General features: G+C 43.1%; 1 protein-coding gene across 1 annotated transcript in view; it reads left to right on the forward strand.

Annotated features, from left to right (window-relative positions):
- The first annotated feature begins 14,850 nt into the window (after positions 1–14,850).
- The window catches only part of ptchd1 (patched domain containing 1), a 112,340-nt gene continuing 110,253 nt past the window's right edge, over positions 14,851–16,937 (forward strand). The window contains exon 1 of the mRNA XM_063051202.1: positions 14,851–15,472. Within this exon, the coding sequence (XP_062907272.1) occupies positions 15,104–15,472 (369 nt within the window). The 5' untranslated portion in view covers positions 14,851–15,103. The remainder of the gene's footprint in view (positions 15,473–16,937) is intronic.

Raw genomic sequence — 16,937 nt, forward strand, 5'->3', positions numbered from 1 at the left:
GTGCTATGATGAGGCTGGGTTAATCAATTAGAAAAAGAAAAGCATAGGCCAGTAATTGAAAGCAGCAAGTCAAAAGTATAAGAATTTATTTTACCTTATTTGCCAGAGCAACTGATTAGGCAGAAGTCATCAGAATGGAAATGATCTAAATGCACTTAAAGTAAAAGGATAAATATTAAATTAAACCAACTCCCTGAATTGGGATGGTTGTATCCTCATACCATACCTCATAAAGATATAGTAGAGGAAATATTACAACACCATTGTTAACATTGCATCTATAAAGTGATAGATCTAGCATGGAAATAAAAGACCAATCCACTTGAATTGATTTTATTTATGTCCCTCACATACATGAGATTACATGTAAATGTAATCTTTACATTACGTCTCTGTCTAAATGTGCAACTTATAGTAATTTGTAATAAATAATATGCACAGTAAGATGTACAACAGAACAGTCAATATAGCTTAGAAATACCTCTGTGTTGGCATGAATTAATCAGTCTGATGGCTTGGTGGGAAAAGTTATCTCAGAGCCTGTGGTCCTGGCTTTAATGCTGTGGTACCGTTTCCTGGATAGTAGTAGCTGGAGCAGCTTGTGGTGGGGGTGACTCGGGTCCCCAATGATCCTTCCAATGGCCCTTTTTACACACCTATCTTTGTAAATGTCCTTTTCAATATTTTTTATTAGTTTCTACATAGAAGAATACAGAGTACAAGAAAGTATATATAAAAGGTAAAGAAAAAACAATTACATTATATCTATTCATAATAACAATATCATTGCCCGGTATTCATGTAGCTAGTCAAAGTTATATTGAAATATATTAATTTATTACAAAAAAAGAATCTAACCCCTACCAAGACCAAAGGTGTTATTAAGGAGAAAAAAGGGTAAAATACCTTCTCATATAATAAAAATTAATAATAGCCAACATCTAAATTTAAACAACGAATTGAGGGTTTTGATAGAACCATAGAACATTACAACACAGAAACAGTCCTTTTGGCCCTTGGCTGTGCCGAACCATTTTTCTGCCTAGTCCCACTGACCTGAACCTGGACCATATCTCTCCATACACCTGTCATCCATGTATCTGTCCAAGTTTTTCTTAAACGTTAAAGGTGAGCCCGCATTTACCACTTCATCTGGCAGCTCGTTCCACACTCCCACCACTCTCTGTGTGAAGAAGCCCCCTCCCTCCCAATGTTCCCTTTAAACTTTTCCCCCTTCACCCTTAACCCATGTGCTCTGGTTTTTTTTTCTCCCCTAGCATCAGTGGAAAAAGCCTGCTTGCATTCACTCTATCTATACCAATCATAATTTTATATACCTCTATCAAATCTCTGCTCATTCTTCTGCGCTCCAGGGAATTAAGTCCTAACCTATGCAACCGTTCTCTGTAACTCAGTTTCTCAAGTCCTGGCAACATCCTTGTAAACCTTCTCTGCTCTCTTTCAACCTTATTAATATCCTTCCTGTAATTTGGTGACCAAAACTGCACACAATACTCCAAATGCAGCCTCACCAATGCCTTATACAACCTCACCATAACATTCCAACTCTTATTCTCAGTACTTTGATTTATAAAGGCCAATGTACCAAAAGCTCTCTTTACAATACTATCTACCTGTGACGCCACTTTTAGGGAATTTTGTATCTGTATTCCCAGATCCCTCTGTTCTACTGCACTCCTCAGTGCCCTACCATTTACCTTGCATGTTCTACCTTGGTTTGTCCTTCCAAAGTGCAATACCTCACACTTGTCTGTATTAAACTACATCTGCCATTTTTCAGCCCATTTTTCCAACTGGTCCAAATCCCTCTGCAAGCTTTGAAAACCTTCCTCACCATCCACTACACCTCCAATCTTTGTATCATCAGCAAATTTGCTGATCTAATTTACCACATTATCATCCAGATCATTGATATAGATGCTAAATAACAATGGACCCAGCACTGATCCCTGTGGCACACCACTGGTCACAGGCCTCCACTCAGAGAAGCAATCCTTCACTACCACTCTCTGGCTTCTTCCATTGAGCCAATATCTAATCCAATTTACTACCTCTCCATGTATACCTAGTGACTGAATCTTCCTAACTAACCTCCCATGCGGGACCTTGTCAAAGGCCTTACTGAAGTTCATGTAGACAACATGTACTGCCTTCCCTTCATCCACTTTCCTGGTAACCTCAAAAAACTCTAATAGATTTGTTAAACATGACCTGCCATGCACAAAGCCATGTTAACGCTCCCTATTAAGTTCCTGTCTACCCAAATACTTGTAGATTCTATCTCTTAGTACTCCTTACAATAATTTACCTACTACCGATGTCAAACTTACCGGCCTATAATTTCCCAGATTACTTTTAGAGCCTTTTTTAAACAACAGAACAACATGAGCTATCCTCCAATCCTCTGGCACCTCACCCTTAGATACCGACATTTTAAATATATCCGCCAGGGCCCCTGAAATGTCAACACTAGTCTCCTTCAAGGTCCGAGGGATTCCATGACCTCACTACTTGCTTGCCTTATTTCCATTGACTCCATGCCAGTTTCCTTAGTAAATACAGACACAAAAAAACCCATTTAAGATCTCCCCCATTTCTTTTGGTTCCATACATAGCCGACCACTCTGATCTTCAAGAGAACCAATTTTATCCTTTACTATCCTTTTGCTCTTAATATACCTGTAGAAGCTCTTTGGATTATCCTTCACCTTGACTGCCAAAGCAACCTCATGTCTTCTTTTAGCCCTCCTGATTTCTTTCTTAAGTATTTTTTGCACTTGTTATACTCCTCAAGCACCTTATTTGCTCCCTGTTTCCTATACATGTCATACATCTCTCTCTCCTTCTTTATCAGAGTTCCAATATCCCTTGAGAACCAAGGTTCCTTATTCTAATTCACTTTACCTTTAATTCTGACAGGAACAAAGAAACTCTGCACTCCGAAAATTTCTGCTTTGAAGGCCTCCCACTTACCAATCACATCCTTGCCAGAGAACAACCTGTCCTAATCCATACTTTTTAAATCCTTTCTCATTTCTTCAAATTTGGCCTTTTTCCAGTTCAGAACTTCAACCCAAGGACCAGTTTTGAAAATAATTCAAAAAGGGTTCCCACAGTGTTTGAAAGTCTTCACGAGATTCAGAAATTGAACAACGTATCTTCTCTAAATCTAAGCAGAACATAATGTCGCATAACCATTGAGCGTGAGTAGGAGGAGAAACATCTTTCCATTTAAACAAAAGTGCCCTCCTAGCTATAAGAGAGCTAAAGGCCAAAATATGTAAATCAGATGTCTTCAGCTTGATATCTCGTCCCGCAACAATTCCAAATAGGGCCGTCAGGGGATTAGGCTTAAAATTGACTTTGAAAAGTAAAGAAAAAGTTTGAAAAACTTCTTCCAATATTTTTCAAGACATGGACAAGTCCAAAACACATGAATTAATTAAGCTTCTCCATTATTACATCTGTCACAGTAGGGAGATACATCCAAATAAAAACGAGATAGATTATCTTTAGTCATATGGACTCTATGTACCACCTTAAATTGTATGAGGGAATGGCGAACACATAGTGATGAAGTATTAACCAGTTTAAAAAAATTTCATTCCAAGTTTCCTCAGATATCTTGTAAATCGTTCCCAGAGATTCTTAATTTTGTCTAAAGGAACATTCCTCATCTCCAGTAACATGCCATAAATATTAGATGTTGAACCATTATGAAAAGGTGTAAAACAAAATTACATCTAGTAAGTTCTTATCTGAGCTTATAGGAAATGTGCATAATTGAGATCTTAGAAAGTCTCTGATTTGTAGATATCTAAAAAAGTGAGTTTTGGGTAAGCTATACTTTGCTGACAATTGCTCAAATGAAAAAAGATTTCCTCCAACAAACAGATATCAAATACATTTAATACCCAACCTGTCCCATTCTTTAAAAACTAAATCAGTCATGGAGGGTTTAAAAAAACTTAGAATAAATGGGACTAGGAAGGGAAAATCTAAATAAACCAAAATGTTTTCTAACTTGTATCCAGATCCTCAGAGTATGTTTAACTATTAAATTATCAGTAAGTTTACTTACAAATAAAGGAAGTGAGGATCCAAGAAGAGAAATAATAGAAAATTTATTAACAGAGTTAGCTTCTAAAGAAACCCATACTGAACAATCTATATTAATATTATATAGCCAAAACATAAGATATTGTATATTAACTGCCCAGTAATAAAACCTAAAATTAGGTAAGGCTAAACCTCCAGACTTTTTAGATTTTTGAAGATGAACTTTATTTAAACGAGGACATTTATTTTTCCATATATAGGAGGATAAAATAGATTCAAGAGAATCAAAAAAGGATTTAGGAATAAAAACGGGTAAAGTCTGAAAAAGATATATACATTTAGGTAGAATATTCATTTTAATAGAATTAATTTGTCCAATCAACGATATTGAAAGAGGTGACCAATTTAATAATATCTTTTTTACATGGTTCAATAAAGTAAGAAAGTTTTCTTAAAACAAGTGTTTGTACTTCTTAGTGATTGTTACACCCAAATAAGTACATTTTAAAAGGGAGATTGGTATTAATTGATACAAATTTATTTAAAGAAAATAATTCACTCTTATGTAGGTTCAATTTATATCCTGAAAACTGGCTAAAACAGGAGAGTAAAGAAAGTATACAAGGTAACGAGGTCTCAACATTAGAGATAAAAAGCAATATATCATCAGCGTAAAGTGAGATTTTGTGGGTGATACCTCTCCTTAAAATACCACAGATATCATTAGATTCTCGAAAGGCAATGGCAAGAGGTTCTAAAGCTAGATCAAAAAGCAAAGGACTCAACAGACAGCCTTGTCTAGTTCCGTGGTGAAGTTTAAATGGTTTGGAATTTCGAAAATTACTAAGAACCTGAGCGGAAGGAGATAAATAAAGTAATTTAATCCATTGAATAAAATCTGGTCCAAAATTAAATTTTTCTAAAGTTTTAAATAAATAATTCCATTCAACCTGATAGAAGGCCTGCTCAGCATCTACGGATATCCCACATTCTGATATTTCCTGAGAAGGAGAGTAAGTAACATTTAATATACGGCGTATATTAAAATGGGAATGTAGGTTTTTAATAAATCTAGTCTGATCATCAGAAATAATAGAAGGTAAAATATTTTCAATCCTATGAGCCAGAACTTTATAAAGAATTTTAGTATCAACATTGAGTAATGAAATTGGCCTATATGAAGAGCATTCAGTTGGATCCTTGTTCTTTTTTAGGATAAGCGAAGTAGAAGCTTCATAAAAAGATTGAGGCAAACTACCCAATTTGAAAGAATCCAAAAAGACTAAGTGTAATTGCGGCATAATTAATGGAGAAAAAGCCTTATAAAATTCTCCAGAAAATCCATCTGGACCCGGAGCCTTCCCCGAGTGTAATGAACGTATACCCTTGGCGATTTCCTCGTAAGAAATGGGTTGATCCACCTGTTTGCAATTATCTGCAGAAAGTGCAGAGATATTTAATTGATCTAGAAAATTATTCATTACAGTATTATCTTTAGGGGAATCAGAACTATAAAGTTTAGAATAGAATTCTCTGAAGGTATCATTTATTTCAGAGTAATCAGTTGTCCTATCACCATTAGATTTGCAAATTTCTTTAATTTGTCGTTTAACTACATAAGTTTTTAATTGGTTGGCCAATACTTTGCCTGATTTATCTCCGTGAATGTAAAATTGAGTTTTATCTTTAAGAAGTTGAGTTTCAATTGGATATGTTAACAGAAGATCACATTTAGTTTTAACTTCAACACGTCTTTTATATAAAACAGGATCTGGAGCTATAGCATATTTTTGATCTAATTGTTTCAATTGATTGGCTAATTCAATTCTTTCTTTATTAGCTTTATTCTTAACACTTGCAGTATAAGAAATAATTCGTCCTCTAGTATAGGCCTTGAAAGTAATCCCATACAATAAGATTAGAAGTCTCTCCCTTTTTATTCTCTTCAAAAAAAAACAAAATAATATGCTTCTCTAGAAAATTTAAAAATTTCTTATCACATAGCAAAGTTGTATTAAAATGCCAAAATCTGTTGGTTTGAGGAAGACCAGGAAGTTTTAAAGATAGAAATATAGGAGCATGATCTGAAACAGCAATCTCTTTATATTCATAGGAATGAACTGATGAAATCATTTGACTATCGATAAAAAATAATAAATCCTGGAATATGTATGATGAACATGGGAAAAAACGAATACTCCCTATCTAAAGGATGTAAAAAACACCAAACATCAACTATACCACACTTCAATAAAAAGGATTGAATAAACAAAGCTGATTTATTAAGAGGCGCTGGTTTAGAAGATGATCGGTCTAAAATTGGGTCCAGCCAACAGTTAAAATCTCCTCCCATCATCAAAGAATAAAGATTCAGATCTGGTAAAAACGAAAAAAAAAACAAGGCTCAAAGAATCCTGGATCATCTACATTTGGGGCATACACATTGGCAAATACTATTAATTTATTATCTAGTTTTCCTGAAACTATAACAAGACGTCCATTAGTATCAGACACTACTTTATGTTGGACAAAGGAAAGTGTATTATCTATAAGAATCGAAACTCCTCTAGATTTGGCCTGAAAAGAAGAGTGAAAACAAAGTCCATTCCAACAGCTAAAAACACATAGATTATCACATTTGCGTATGTGAGTTTCCTGTAAAAAAATAATGGGGACCTTAAAATTTCTTAACATAAGCAAAAATCTTATTACGTTTAACGGGGTGATTTAACCCTTTTCACGTTAAAACTGAGTAAATTAATAGTTTAGTCCATTTTTAATATTATTTAAAGGCAGGGTTAAAATGTAAGTTAAAAACCAAGCTATAAACCTTGAGAAATGGTAACCAAGCAACAAGTTGGCTAAAAATTCGAAAACAGCTTCTGAGAAAAAAAACTATGTCCTGAATAGTGGGAAGTTGACATCCACAGGTGTACTGGGCTGTCTGCACCACTGTTTGCAGAGTCCTGCGATTGAGGGAAGTACAATTCCCATACGAGGCAGTGATACAGGATGCTCTCAGTTGTGCTCCTGTATAAAGTTCTTAGGATTTGGGGACTCATGGTGAATATTTTCAACTGTCTGGGATGAAAAAAGCACTGCTGTGCTTTTTTCACCACACAGCCAAGTGAGGTCCTCGGTGATGTGTATACTGAGGAACTTAAAGGTGTTCACCCTCTCAACCCCAGATCCATTTATGTCAATACAGGTGGGCCTGTCTCCATTCTTCCTGTAGTCCACAACCAGCTTCTTTGTTTTTGCAACATTGAGGGAGAGGTTGTTTTCTTGACACCACTGTGTCAGGGTGATGACTTCTTCTCTGTAGGCTGTCTTGTTATTATTTGAAATAAGGCCAATCAATGTAGTATCAACTGCAAATTTAATTAGCAGTTTGGAGCTGTGGATGGCGACACAGTCATGGGTATCCAGAGAGAAAAAGAGGGGGCTTAGGACACAGCCCTGGGGGGCTCCTGCGTTGAGGGAGCCTACTCTTACCACCTGCTGTGGTCTGACAGGAAGTCCTGGATCCAGCTGCACAAGGCAGGGTGAAGCTCTGAGCTTCTTGTCAAGCCTGGAGGGAATTATGGTGTTGAATGCTGAACTGTAGTCTAAGAACAGCATTCTCACAGAAGCATTCCTCCTCTCCAGATGTGTAGAGCTGTAGTTATTGCGCTATCTGTTGATCAGTTGTGTCGGTAGGTGAATTTTAGGGGGTCCAGTGTGGGTGGTAGCATGCTACAGATGCAGTCCTTGACCAGCCTCTCAAAGCATTTGCTTACTATTGAGGTGAGTGCAACAGGATGCCAGACGTTCAGACATGTTACCTTGGTCTGTTTTGGTACACGGACAATGGTGGATGTCTTGAAGCAGGAGAGCACTCTACACTGGGAGAGGGAGAGATTAAAAATGCCTGCAAACACACCTGCCAGTTGTGCCATGCTGATCCTGAGTACCCGCCCTGGGATGCCGTCTGCTCCTGCAGCCTTGTGGCTCTCCACTCATTGGAAACACCTGTGTAACTCAGTCTCAGAGGTAACCAAGGTGCAGGTTGCATCAGCAGCTCTCCTTGAGGGCTCAGTGTTGGCAATATCGAACCGAACATAAAAAAAAGATTTGACTCATCTGGGAGAGGCAGTGATGTTGGCAGCACCACTGCAGTTGTGTGTAGATCTTGCCATAAGCTGCGTGTATTTATTGTTGGTAGACATTAATAGTAGGAAAATAATTGAATCCATTTTCCTATTGAAGGAGTAAGAAGGAAAATCCAAGTCCAGAAACTAAATGTCTTGTTTGACTAACATGACTAAATTATTTAAGGGGCTCACAGAGTAGGCAAGGGTGTTGTGGTAGATGGGATATATGTCGATCTCCAAAAGATCAATGATAAAGTGCCACATAATTAACCAATGAATGTCAGAGCATGTGCAGTGAGCAAGTAACGAATGCACTGGATAGCAATTAAAATCTGATATCAAGGAACAGGAGTTGAGGCATATGCCCACAGATAAGTGTTAAGATGTATATTAAAGGGAAAGGGATAAGGAATTTCGAGGAACATCCAAAGCTCGGGATGATGGCAGCTGAAGACATGGTTACTGACAGTGGAGTCATGTATTCAGATGATCAAGTGGTCAGCAAAGACTACAAAGAGTTCTAGGACTAGAGTAGGTTCAAGCTTTCATTTTAGAGCTCAAAGTATATCTTTCAACAATATCACAAATGATGGGTACCAGAGTTAATGTGAATTAGAATATGGGCTCACATTAGCCCTTTAGTTTTTATTGAGATACAGTGCAGAATCAGCACTGTGAGCCACACCACCCTGCAAATCTCCTGGTTTAATCCTAGCCTAATCTTGTGACGAGCTACAATTAAGCAACCAGCTGGTACGTCTTTGGACTGTGGGAGGAAACTGGAGCACCCAGAGAAAAGCCACACAGTCATGGGAAGAACACACAAACTCCTTACAGGCAGCAGTGGGCATTGAACCCAGGTCGCTGGCATGGTGAAATGTTGTTAACCACTGCAGTACCGTGAATTACTCCGAGAATATGGGCTCATGTTTACAGAGAGTAAATGATGGAATTCTCACCCAGAAAACAACTGAAATCTAGAAGTAATAGAAGTATTAACAAGACAAAATAGAACAGTACAGCAGAGGAAACAGGCCCTTTGGACCATGATGCCAAAACAAATTAATTAAACTTGCGATTAAATGCCTAACAGAACTAATCCTGTCTATACCTGCATCCTTTGCACATCCATTTGCCTATGTGAGCCTGTTGCTTAGATCTGTTGTATTTGCTTCCTCCATCATCTCTGTAGTGCATTCCAGGCACCCACCACACCTCCTTTGAACTTACTCCCTCCCATCTTAAATGCATGCCTATAGTATTAGTCATTTTGAACTTTTGAGAAAGACTATCTACTTCATACTTCTCATAATTTTATATACTTCTAACAGCCAAACTACTTCTCCTCAGCCTCTCCCACTCAAGTGGAACAACAGATGTCTGTCCAACGTCTCCATATAATGTGTCTTTTGTGCCCTTTCTAAAACTTTCACACTTTTTTATAATGGAGTGACCAGGAATGAAATGCAATATCCCAGATGCGGCCTAACATAAAAGCTGTAACATAACTTCCTGACTCTTGAACTCTAAATAAAGCCAAGTACTGTATACTATATGCCTTCTTTACCACCTCTTCTACTTGTGTAGCCATTTCCAAGGAGCTATGAATTTAGACCCCCGAATCCATACAGCAAAAAGGAGCAAAATTTTAAAAAAATAATAATTTTCTTCAATAGAAGTTATACAGCACAGAAACAGACACATCAACCCATCGAGTCTGCATCGACGAGGAAGCTCCTATCTATGCTAAGACTTTTTTCTTTATTTCCATCAACTGTCCCCAGATTCTAGGCAATAGTGATCCACCTGTAGATGAAATCACGTTTTCTCTGCTGGTACATTCCAGAATGCTTTCCCCATCTGTAACCTAAAAACTTTAAAATCTTGAATGAACCATAAATTGAATGAATATAAAGAGAACCATTCCTGACCTCAAGCAACCCAGAGCTCTTCACAGCTAACAATGTGACTTGTCACTACAGAATGCATTCGCAAACTACTTTGGCATCATTAGCTGATGTTTATTTTCCATGTGTGCTATGACCTTGTGTATTAGATAAATAAAAACATTTACCATGCTTATCAGATTCTTTTCAATGGTATTGTTAATAGTATTTAATACCATGGAAAGTTGACAATGTGGAATAAAATGAATAGTTTAACTGTTTATTCTTTGAGCGTCACATAAACAAAGTTCAAAGTAAATTTATTATCAAAGTACATAGGTATATTTACCATTTTTAATTGTAAGATTCAGCTACATTCAGACATTCACAGTAAGTACAAAGAAACAAAATAGAATCAATGAAAGATTACACATACAGTAACAAGACCGACAAATAGCCAATTTGCAAAAGATAACAAATTGTGCAAATACAAAACAAAACCAAGATGATGATGATAATAATAATAATAATAATAAAAAACAAGTGTGGAGGAAGGGTCAGCAAAAGGGTTAAGGAATTAAGTAGCTAACTTGCATTTTTCTATTTGAATTTTGTAACCCAATGTCCTAAGCTTAGATTTGCAGACAGCAGTCTTTCATAATCAGGTTGCAGCACTAAGTGTAGAAAAGAGGAACACACACTTGTATTCTGACTTAAAAATCCTTGTGCTACAGATGTGCCTATTTGCTCCTGGTTATGTATATCTGCTTGTATAACAGATTCACTTGCATGCCAGAGGTTATGTATATTTGCCTGTTCAGCAGTATAAATAGATGCCAAAATTGTTCTTTAACGTAGAGATTTGCGCATTTCTGCAAGCTCTCCATGATGTCATGCTGAATAAAGGTATTACCGCTGGAAGTCTAGTCTCTAAAGTCATTTTTCTTCCACAATAAGTGATAAGTATCAAGAACATGAGATAAAGAGTCCTTGAAAGTGAGTGTATAGGTTGTGGGAACAGCTTGGTGTTGGAGTGAGTTCAGATGAGTGAAGTTATCCCCTGATTTGACAGCCTGATGGCTGAGGGGTAATAATTGTTCCTGAACCTGGTGGTGTGAGTCCTGAGGCTCCTGTATCTCCTTTCTGATGACAGCAGCGAGAAGAGAGCAAGGCCTGGATGGTGGGGGTCCTTCGTTGCACCTTGATATATATAACAATAAACTAATCTGAATTTGAATGTGAATTCTGAACTACAGATTTTCTGATTTAGTGCAGGTTCCATAATGTGCCTGATCAGCCTAAAATGCTATAGCTATGATGTAAGAAAATTACTGTTTTGACGATTTTGCCATGTGGGAGCTCATGAAAATCCTTTCCATGGTTGAAAGTGATCTTCTCCACAGTGGGTTGGGTATATGGAACAAATTTATTCCATGATTCAGGATTGTTTCTTGTTATTCTTCAGCACACACATGTAAAGGAGAATAAATCAACTGTTAGTCTGGATCTGATGCAGCATAAAAAAATATAAATATGAGATTATATGCATCTGATGAATGTAAAGTAACACTAGGTACAGGAGTATCTTTACATAAGATGACTGACAGGAACTGATAAGGTAATGGTGGTGGGGGGGGGGGAAGGTGTGGTGCATGGGGAGAGATGTCCCAACTTCCATTAAGAATGTTTGTGAGTGAATTTCTACCTTTTAGGTGATCCGGGATGTTGTATTTATGTGCCCATTCTCTGTGGCCATTAAGATACAGACTATAAAATTTATTTGTATTAATATTTATTCAAAGGTTGTGGGCTTTGTAGGGTGAGCCAGTATTTAATCACCCATTCCTAATTGTCATTGTGGCGGTGGTGGTGAACTGCCTTCTTGAATTGCTGCGGTCCAATGCCGTCTGGGAGAAAGTTCCCAGATTTTGATCCAGCAACAGTGACGAAATTGTGATAGATAGTAAGGATGGTGTGTGACTTAGAGGGCAACTTGCATGTCATGGTGTCCCATGCTTTTGCTGCCCTTGTCATTCTAGATGGTAGATGTCATGGGTTTGTAAGGTCTTGGAGAGTTGCTGCAGTACATCATATAGATGGTACAAATTGCTGCTACTATCCTCTGGTAGTGGAGTGAGTGAATGGTTGAGGATGTGGCATCTATCAAGTGGGATGCTATGCCCCTACTGGTGTTGAGTTTCTTGGGTACTGCTAAAGTGGCACTCACCCCAGCTGGTGAAGAGTATCCCATTGTACTCCTGACTAGAGCCTTGATGCTTTGGTGAGTTGCTCAGTGCATGATTTCTAGTGGATTTCACCCACTCTTGTAGCCACATTGAGTATATGGTTATTCCAGATTATGGTCAATGGTAATCCTCAGGATATCAATAGTGGGGCATTTAGTAATGGTAATGCCATTGAAAGTCAGGGTGTAAAGGATGGATTAATGAATGTCAGCCAGATGCAAAAGAGGCAGCATTGTTCATTTATCATCAATAGAATTAGAAAAGGTAGTGAAAGTGTTTCAGCCTCGTGTTAAGAACTCCTTTCTGTGGCAATATACGAAAAGCCCAACAGGTGAGGAATTATTGGGAGGACCTAGTCAGAGGAAACAGAACAGGTAGCAACCACAAGAGGATTTAGAGTTGAGCAGTCAGAAGGTGAAGTGGTTTAGGAGAAGTATAACTAAAATAGTAACCAGTATACTAGATTAGAAGAGATGATGATGAGAGATGGGATGGAAACTGGAAAATTTGTAAACAGAAATGCAAACCAACCGAAAGATCGAACAGCAGCGGGAAATATTTAAAATATATTCTCTCATAACGAAAACAATAAATGTCAAGTATAAAGAGTCCTGAGGAAAATTAAGGCTAAAGAATAAGACATTAACTAGATACATGGAGAGGGTGACAAATAGATAGATAGAAGAAAGTAAAAAAATGTGCTATTAGAAAAACTTAGAAGAAATATGAATTTAAAATACTAACGAATATGAAAAAATGAGGCGCCAGTAAAAAGGCCAAATTGACTATGGGATACACACAGTGAACACAGGCAATCACTCCAAAATACTGAAAGGGCTGCCGATGATAGATATCTGAAATTAAAACAGAGAATGCTGGAGACACTCAGCAGCAGGTCAGTTAGCACCTTATATGGAGGAACAGGGTACAGGGAAATTATGTGATGGTGAAATTACATGAGAATCAGATTGTGGAAGGTGGATTAGATGACAAGCAGAGATTGTGGAAGGTGAAGTGGGTGGCTTGGGACAAGAGGAGAGTATATTTCCATACAACATGGAGGAAATCATCTATTCTATGCTGACTTTCAGAGCAAACTTATTCTCTTGCTATTTTCCTGTTCCCTCACTTACTTCCCGATCATCCATTCTCACATACATGCCTGTTAGTATTCCCTTGATTTTCTTCCAGCCACCTACACTAGGGGTAATTTACTGTAGCCAATTAACTCAAAAATCAGCATGTTTCTGTGAGTGAAAGCAGATAAAGCCACTGTCTCAAAGTTCCAACAATCCTGCCCTCGGGTGCTCTCTGTGTGTAGCTGGCATGTTCTCCTTGTGGTCACATGGCTTTTTCCTCCCACATCTCAAAGATATGCAGGTTGGTGGTCTAATTAGCCCTAGTGCGGGTGGGTAGAGTCTTGGGGAGGGGGAGTTTGATGAAAATATGGGGGTAATAAAATGGGATTAAAGTAAAATAATGTTAATCTCCCCTCTACCTTCCACCCACCTCCTCCTGTCCCCCAATCTCTCCCCTCACTCCCCCTAGCTTCAACCACTCCCCTCTATTGCTCTTTCCTTCCAGACCCCCCTCTCTTTCCTCTCCTATTCTCACCAAACTCCTCCCCACCTCACCTTTCTTCCTGGCCCCCCACTTTCTCTCCCCTCCCTCACATTCGCCTTTCCTGTCCCTCCTCTACCCTCCCCTCCGCCCTCTTGCCTCTTCCCCCGCTCCATCCCTTTCCCACCTTACCCCCCACTGTCCTCCCCTCATCCTATTTTCTCCCCCACCACCCATCCCCATTCTCTCTAGACCTTCCTTTCCCTCTCCCATCCTTTCCACTCCCCTTCAACATCCTCTTCCTCCTCTCCCATTTTCATCCTCCCACCAAACATCTTGCCTCTTCTTTCCCCTCAGCCTACCCTTACCTTCCACTCATTTCCCCTCATTCACCATTACTCTCTCTTTCCTCTTCCTTTGGTTCTTACCCCTCTCCTACCCCCTCAAAATCCTGCTTTCTTCTCCCATTGTCATCGCCCTCCCCTCACACCCCCTCTTCTCCCTAGCACTCTCCTCATCCCTTCACTCAGTCCTCCTCATCCCTTTCTCCCTGCTGTCCCTCCCAACCATCTCTCCCTCATCCCTCTATCCCATCCCTACCCCTTCCACCCTCACCCCGTTCCCTCCCCTCCCGCCCTCACCTCTCCCCTCCCGCCCTCACCTCTCTTCCTCCCCTTCCCCCACCCTCTCTCCCCTTCCTCCCCACCCCCATCATGCCCTCCTACCTCCACTCCCTCGTTCTCCACTCTCTCCTCCCTCCTTCCCCACCCTCACGCTCCCCCTCCTTCCCCCACCATATGCTCCCCTCCCTCCTTTCCCTACCCTCATCTCCCTCCCTTCTTCCCCCACCCTCACTAACCCCTTCTTCATTCCCCCACACCTCTTCTCCCCTCACTCCCTCTCCCGTCTCGCCCTCCCCTCCCTCCTCCCACCTCCCTTCTCAGCCCAAGCCCCGCCCGCAGCCAGTTGCTCAGTTGTCAGAGAGCGGCCGAACCCTTCGCTGCAGCCTTGGGGTGGAGCAGGAGGCCTGGCCGGGCCTCAAAGCACAGGACGGCACGGCACACACGGCAGGCCCCGGCAGTCACACGGCTGAAGGGGTGGCGCCTGGCCCGCCCGTTGCGGATGGCGGCCGGCTCCGAGGCCGAGGGCTGGGCGGGCCCTGCCGCCGTGTGAGGCCGCCGGCCGAGCCCCACTCACCATGCTGCGGCAGCTGCTGCACCGGGGCCTGAAGACCTGCTTCTACCGCCTGGGCTTTTTCATCGGCAACCACCCGGTATTCTTCGCCTCGGCGCCCGTGCTGCTCGCCATCCTGTTCGGCGCCAGTTTCAGCCGCTACCGGGTGGAGGACAATATGGAGTACCTGTTCGCGCCGCGCCACAGCCTGGCCAAGATCGAGCGCACTCTGGTCAACAGCCTCTTTCCCGTCAACCAGTCCAAGCACTTGCTCTATTCGGACCTACAGAGCCCGGGGCCTTACGGTCGGGTCGTCATCACCACCCTGGGCAGCAGTAGAGGGAGAGGCGGCGGCAACTTGCTCGACCCGCAGCACACACGGCTCATCCTCCAGGTCAGCGGACCGCCCAGCCCCGGCCTAACTCACCTCATCCCATCCAACACAATTTCCAGCCCCCTCCCCTCAACCCGACCCATCCCCAGCACCCCCATCCCATCCCGAGTACCTCCCCGTCCCCAGACCGCCCCCCTCAACCCGACCCATCCCCCGCACCCCCATCCCATCCCGAGTACCTCCCCGTCCCCAGACCGCCCCCCTCAACCCGACCCATCCCCCGCACCCCCATCCCATCCCGAGTACCTCCCCGTCCCCAGACCGCCCCCCTCAACCCGACCCATCCCCAGCACCCCCATCCCATCCCGAGTACCTCCCCGTCCCCAGACCGCCCCCCCCCCCATCCCATCCCGAGTACCTCCCCGTCCCCAGACCGCCCCCCTCAACCCGACCCATCCCCCGCACCCCCATCCCATCCCGAGTACCTCCCCGTCCCCAGACCGCCCCCCTCAACCCGACCCATCCCCAGCACCCCCATCCCATCCCGAGTACCTCCCCGTCCCCAGACCGCCCCCCTCAACCCGACCCATCCCCCACACCCCCATCCCATCCCGAGTACCTCCCCGTCCCCAGACCGCCCCCCTCAACCCGACCCATCCCCAGCACCCCCATCCCATCCCGAGTACCTCCCCGTCCCCAGACCGCCCCCCTCAACCCGACCCATCCCCAGCACCCCCATCCCATCCCGAGTACCTCCCCGTCCCCAGACCGCCCCCCTCAACCCGACCCATCCCCCGCACCCCCCATCCCATCCCGAGTACCTCCCCGTCCCCAGACCGCCCCCCTCAACCCGACCCATCCCCAGCACCCCCATCCCATCCCGAGTACCTCCCCGTCCCCAGACCGCCCCCCTCAACCCGACCCATCCCCCGCACCCCCATCCCATCCCGAGTACCTCCCCGTCCCCAGACCGCCCCCCTCAACCCGACCCATCCCCCGCACCCCCATCCCATCCCGAGTACCTCCCCGTCCCCAGACCGCCCCCCTCAACCCGACCCATCCCCAGCACCCCCATCCCATCCCGAGTACCTCCCCGTCCCCAGACCGCCCCCCTCAACCCGACCCATCCCCCGCACCCCCATCCCATCCCGAGTACCTCCCCGTCCCCAGACCGCCCCCCTCAACCCGACCCATCCCCCGCACCCCCCATCCCATCCCGAGTACCTCCCCGTCCCCAGACCGCCCCCCTCAACCCGACCCATCCCCAGCACCCCCATCCCATCCCGAGTACCTCCCCGTCCCCAGACCGCCCCCCTCAACCCGACCCATCCCCCGCACCCCCATCCCATCCCGAGTACCTCCCCGTCCCCAGACCGCCCCCCTCAACCCGACCCATCCCCAGCACCCCCATCCCATCCCGAGTACCTCCCCGTCCCCAGACCGCCCCCCTCAACCCGACCCATCCCCAGCACCCCCATCCCATCCCGAGTACCTCCCCGTCCCCAGACCGCCCCCCTCAACCCGA

Source organism: Mobula hypostoma, chromosome 6, assembly GCF_963921235.1.
Source record: "Mobula hypostoma chromosome 6, sMobHyp1.1, whole genome shotgun sequence".
Classification (NCBI taxonomy): Eukaryota; Metazoa; Chordata; class Chondrichthyes; order Myliobatiformes; family Myliobatidae; genus Mobula; species Mobula hypostoma.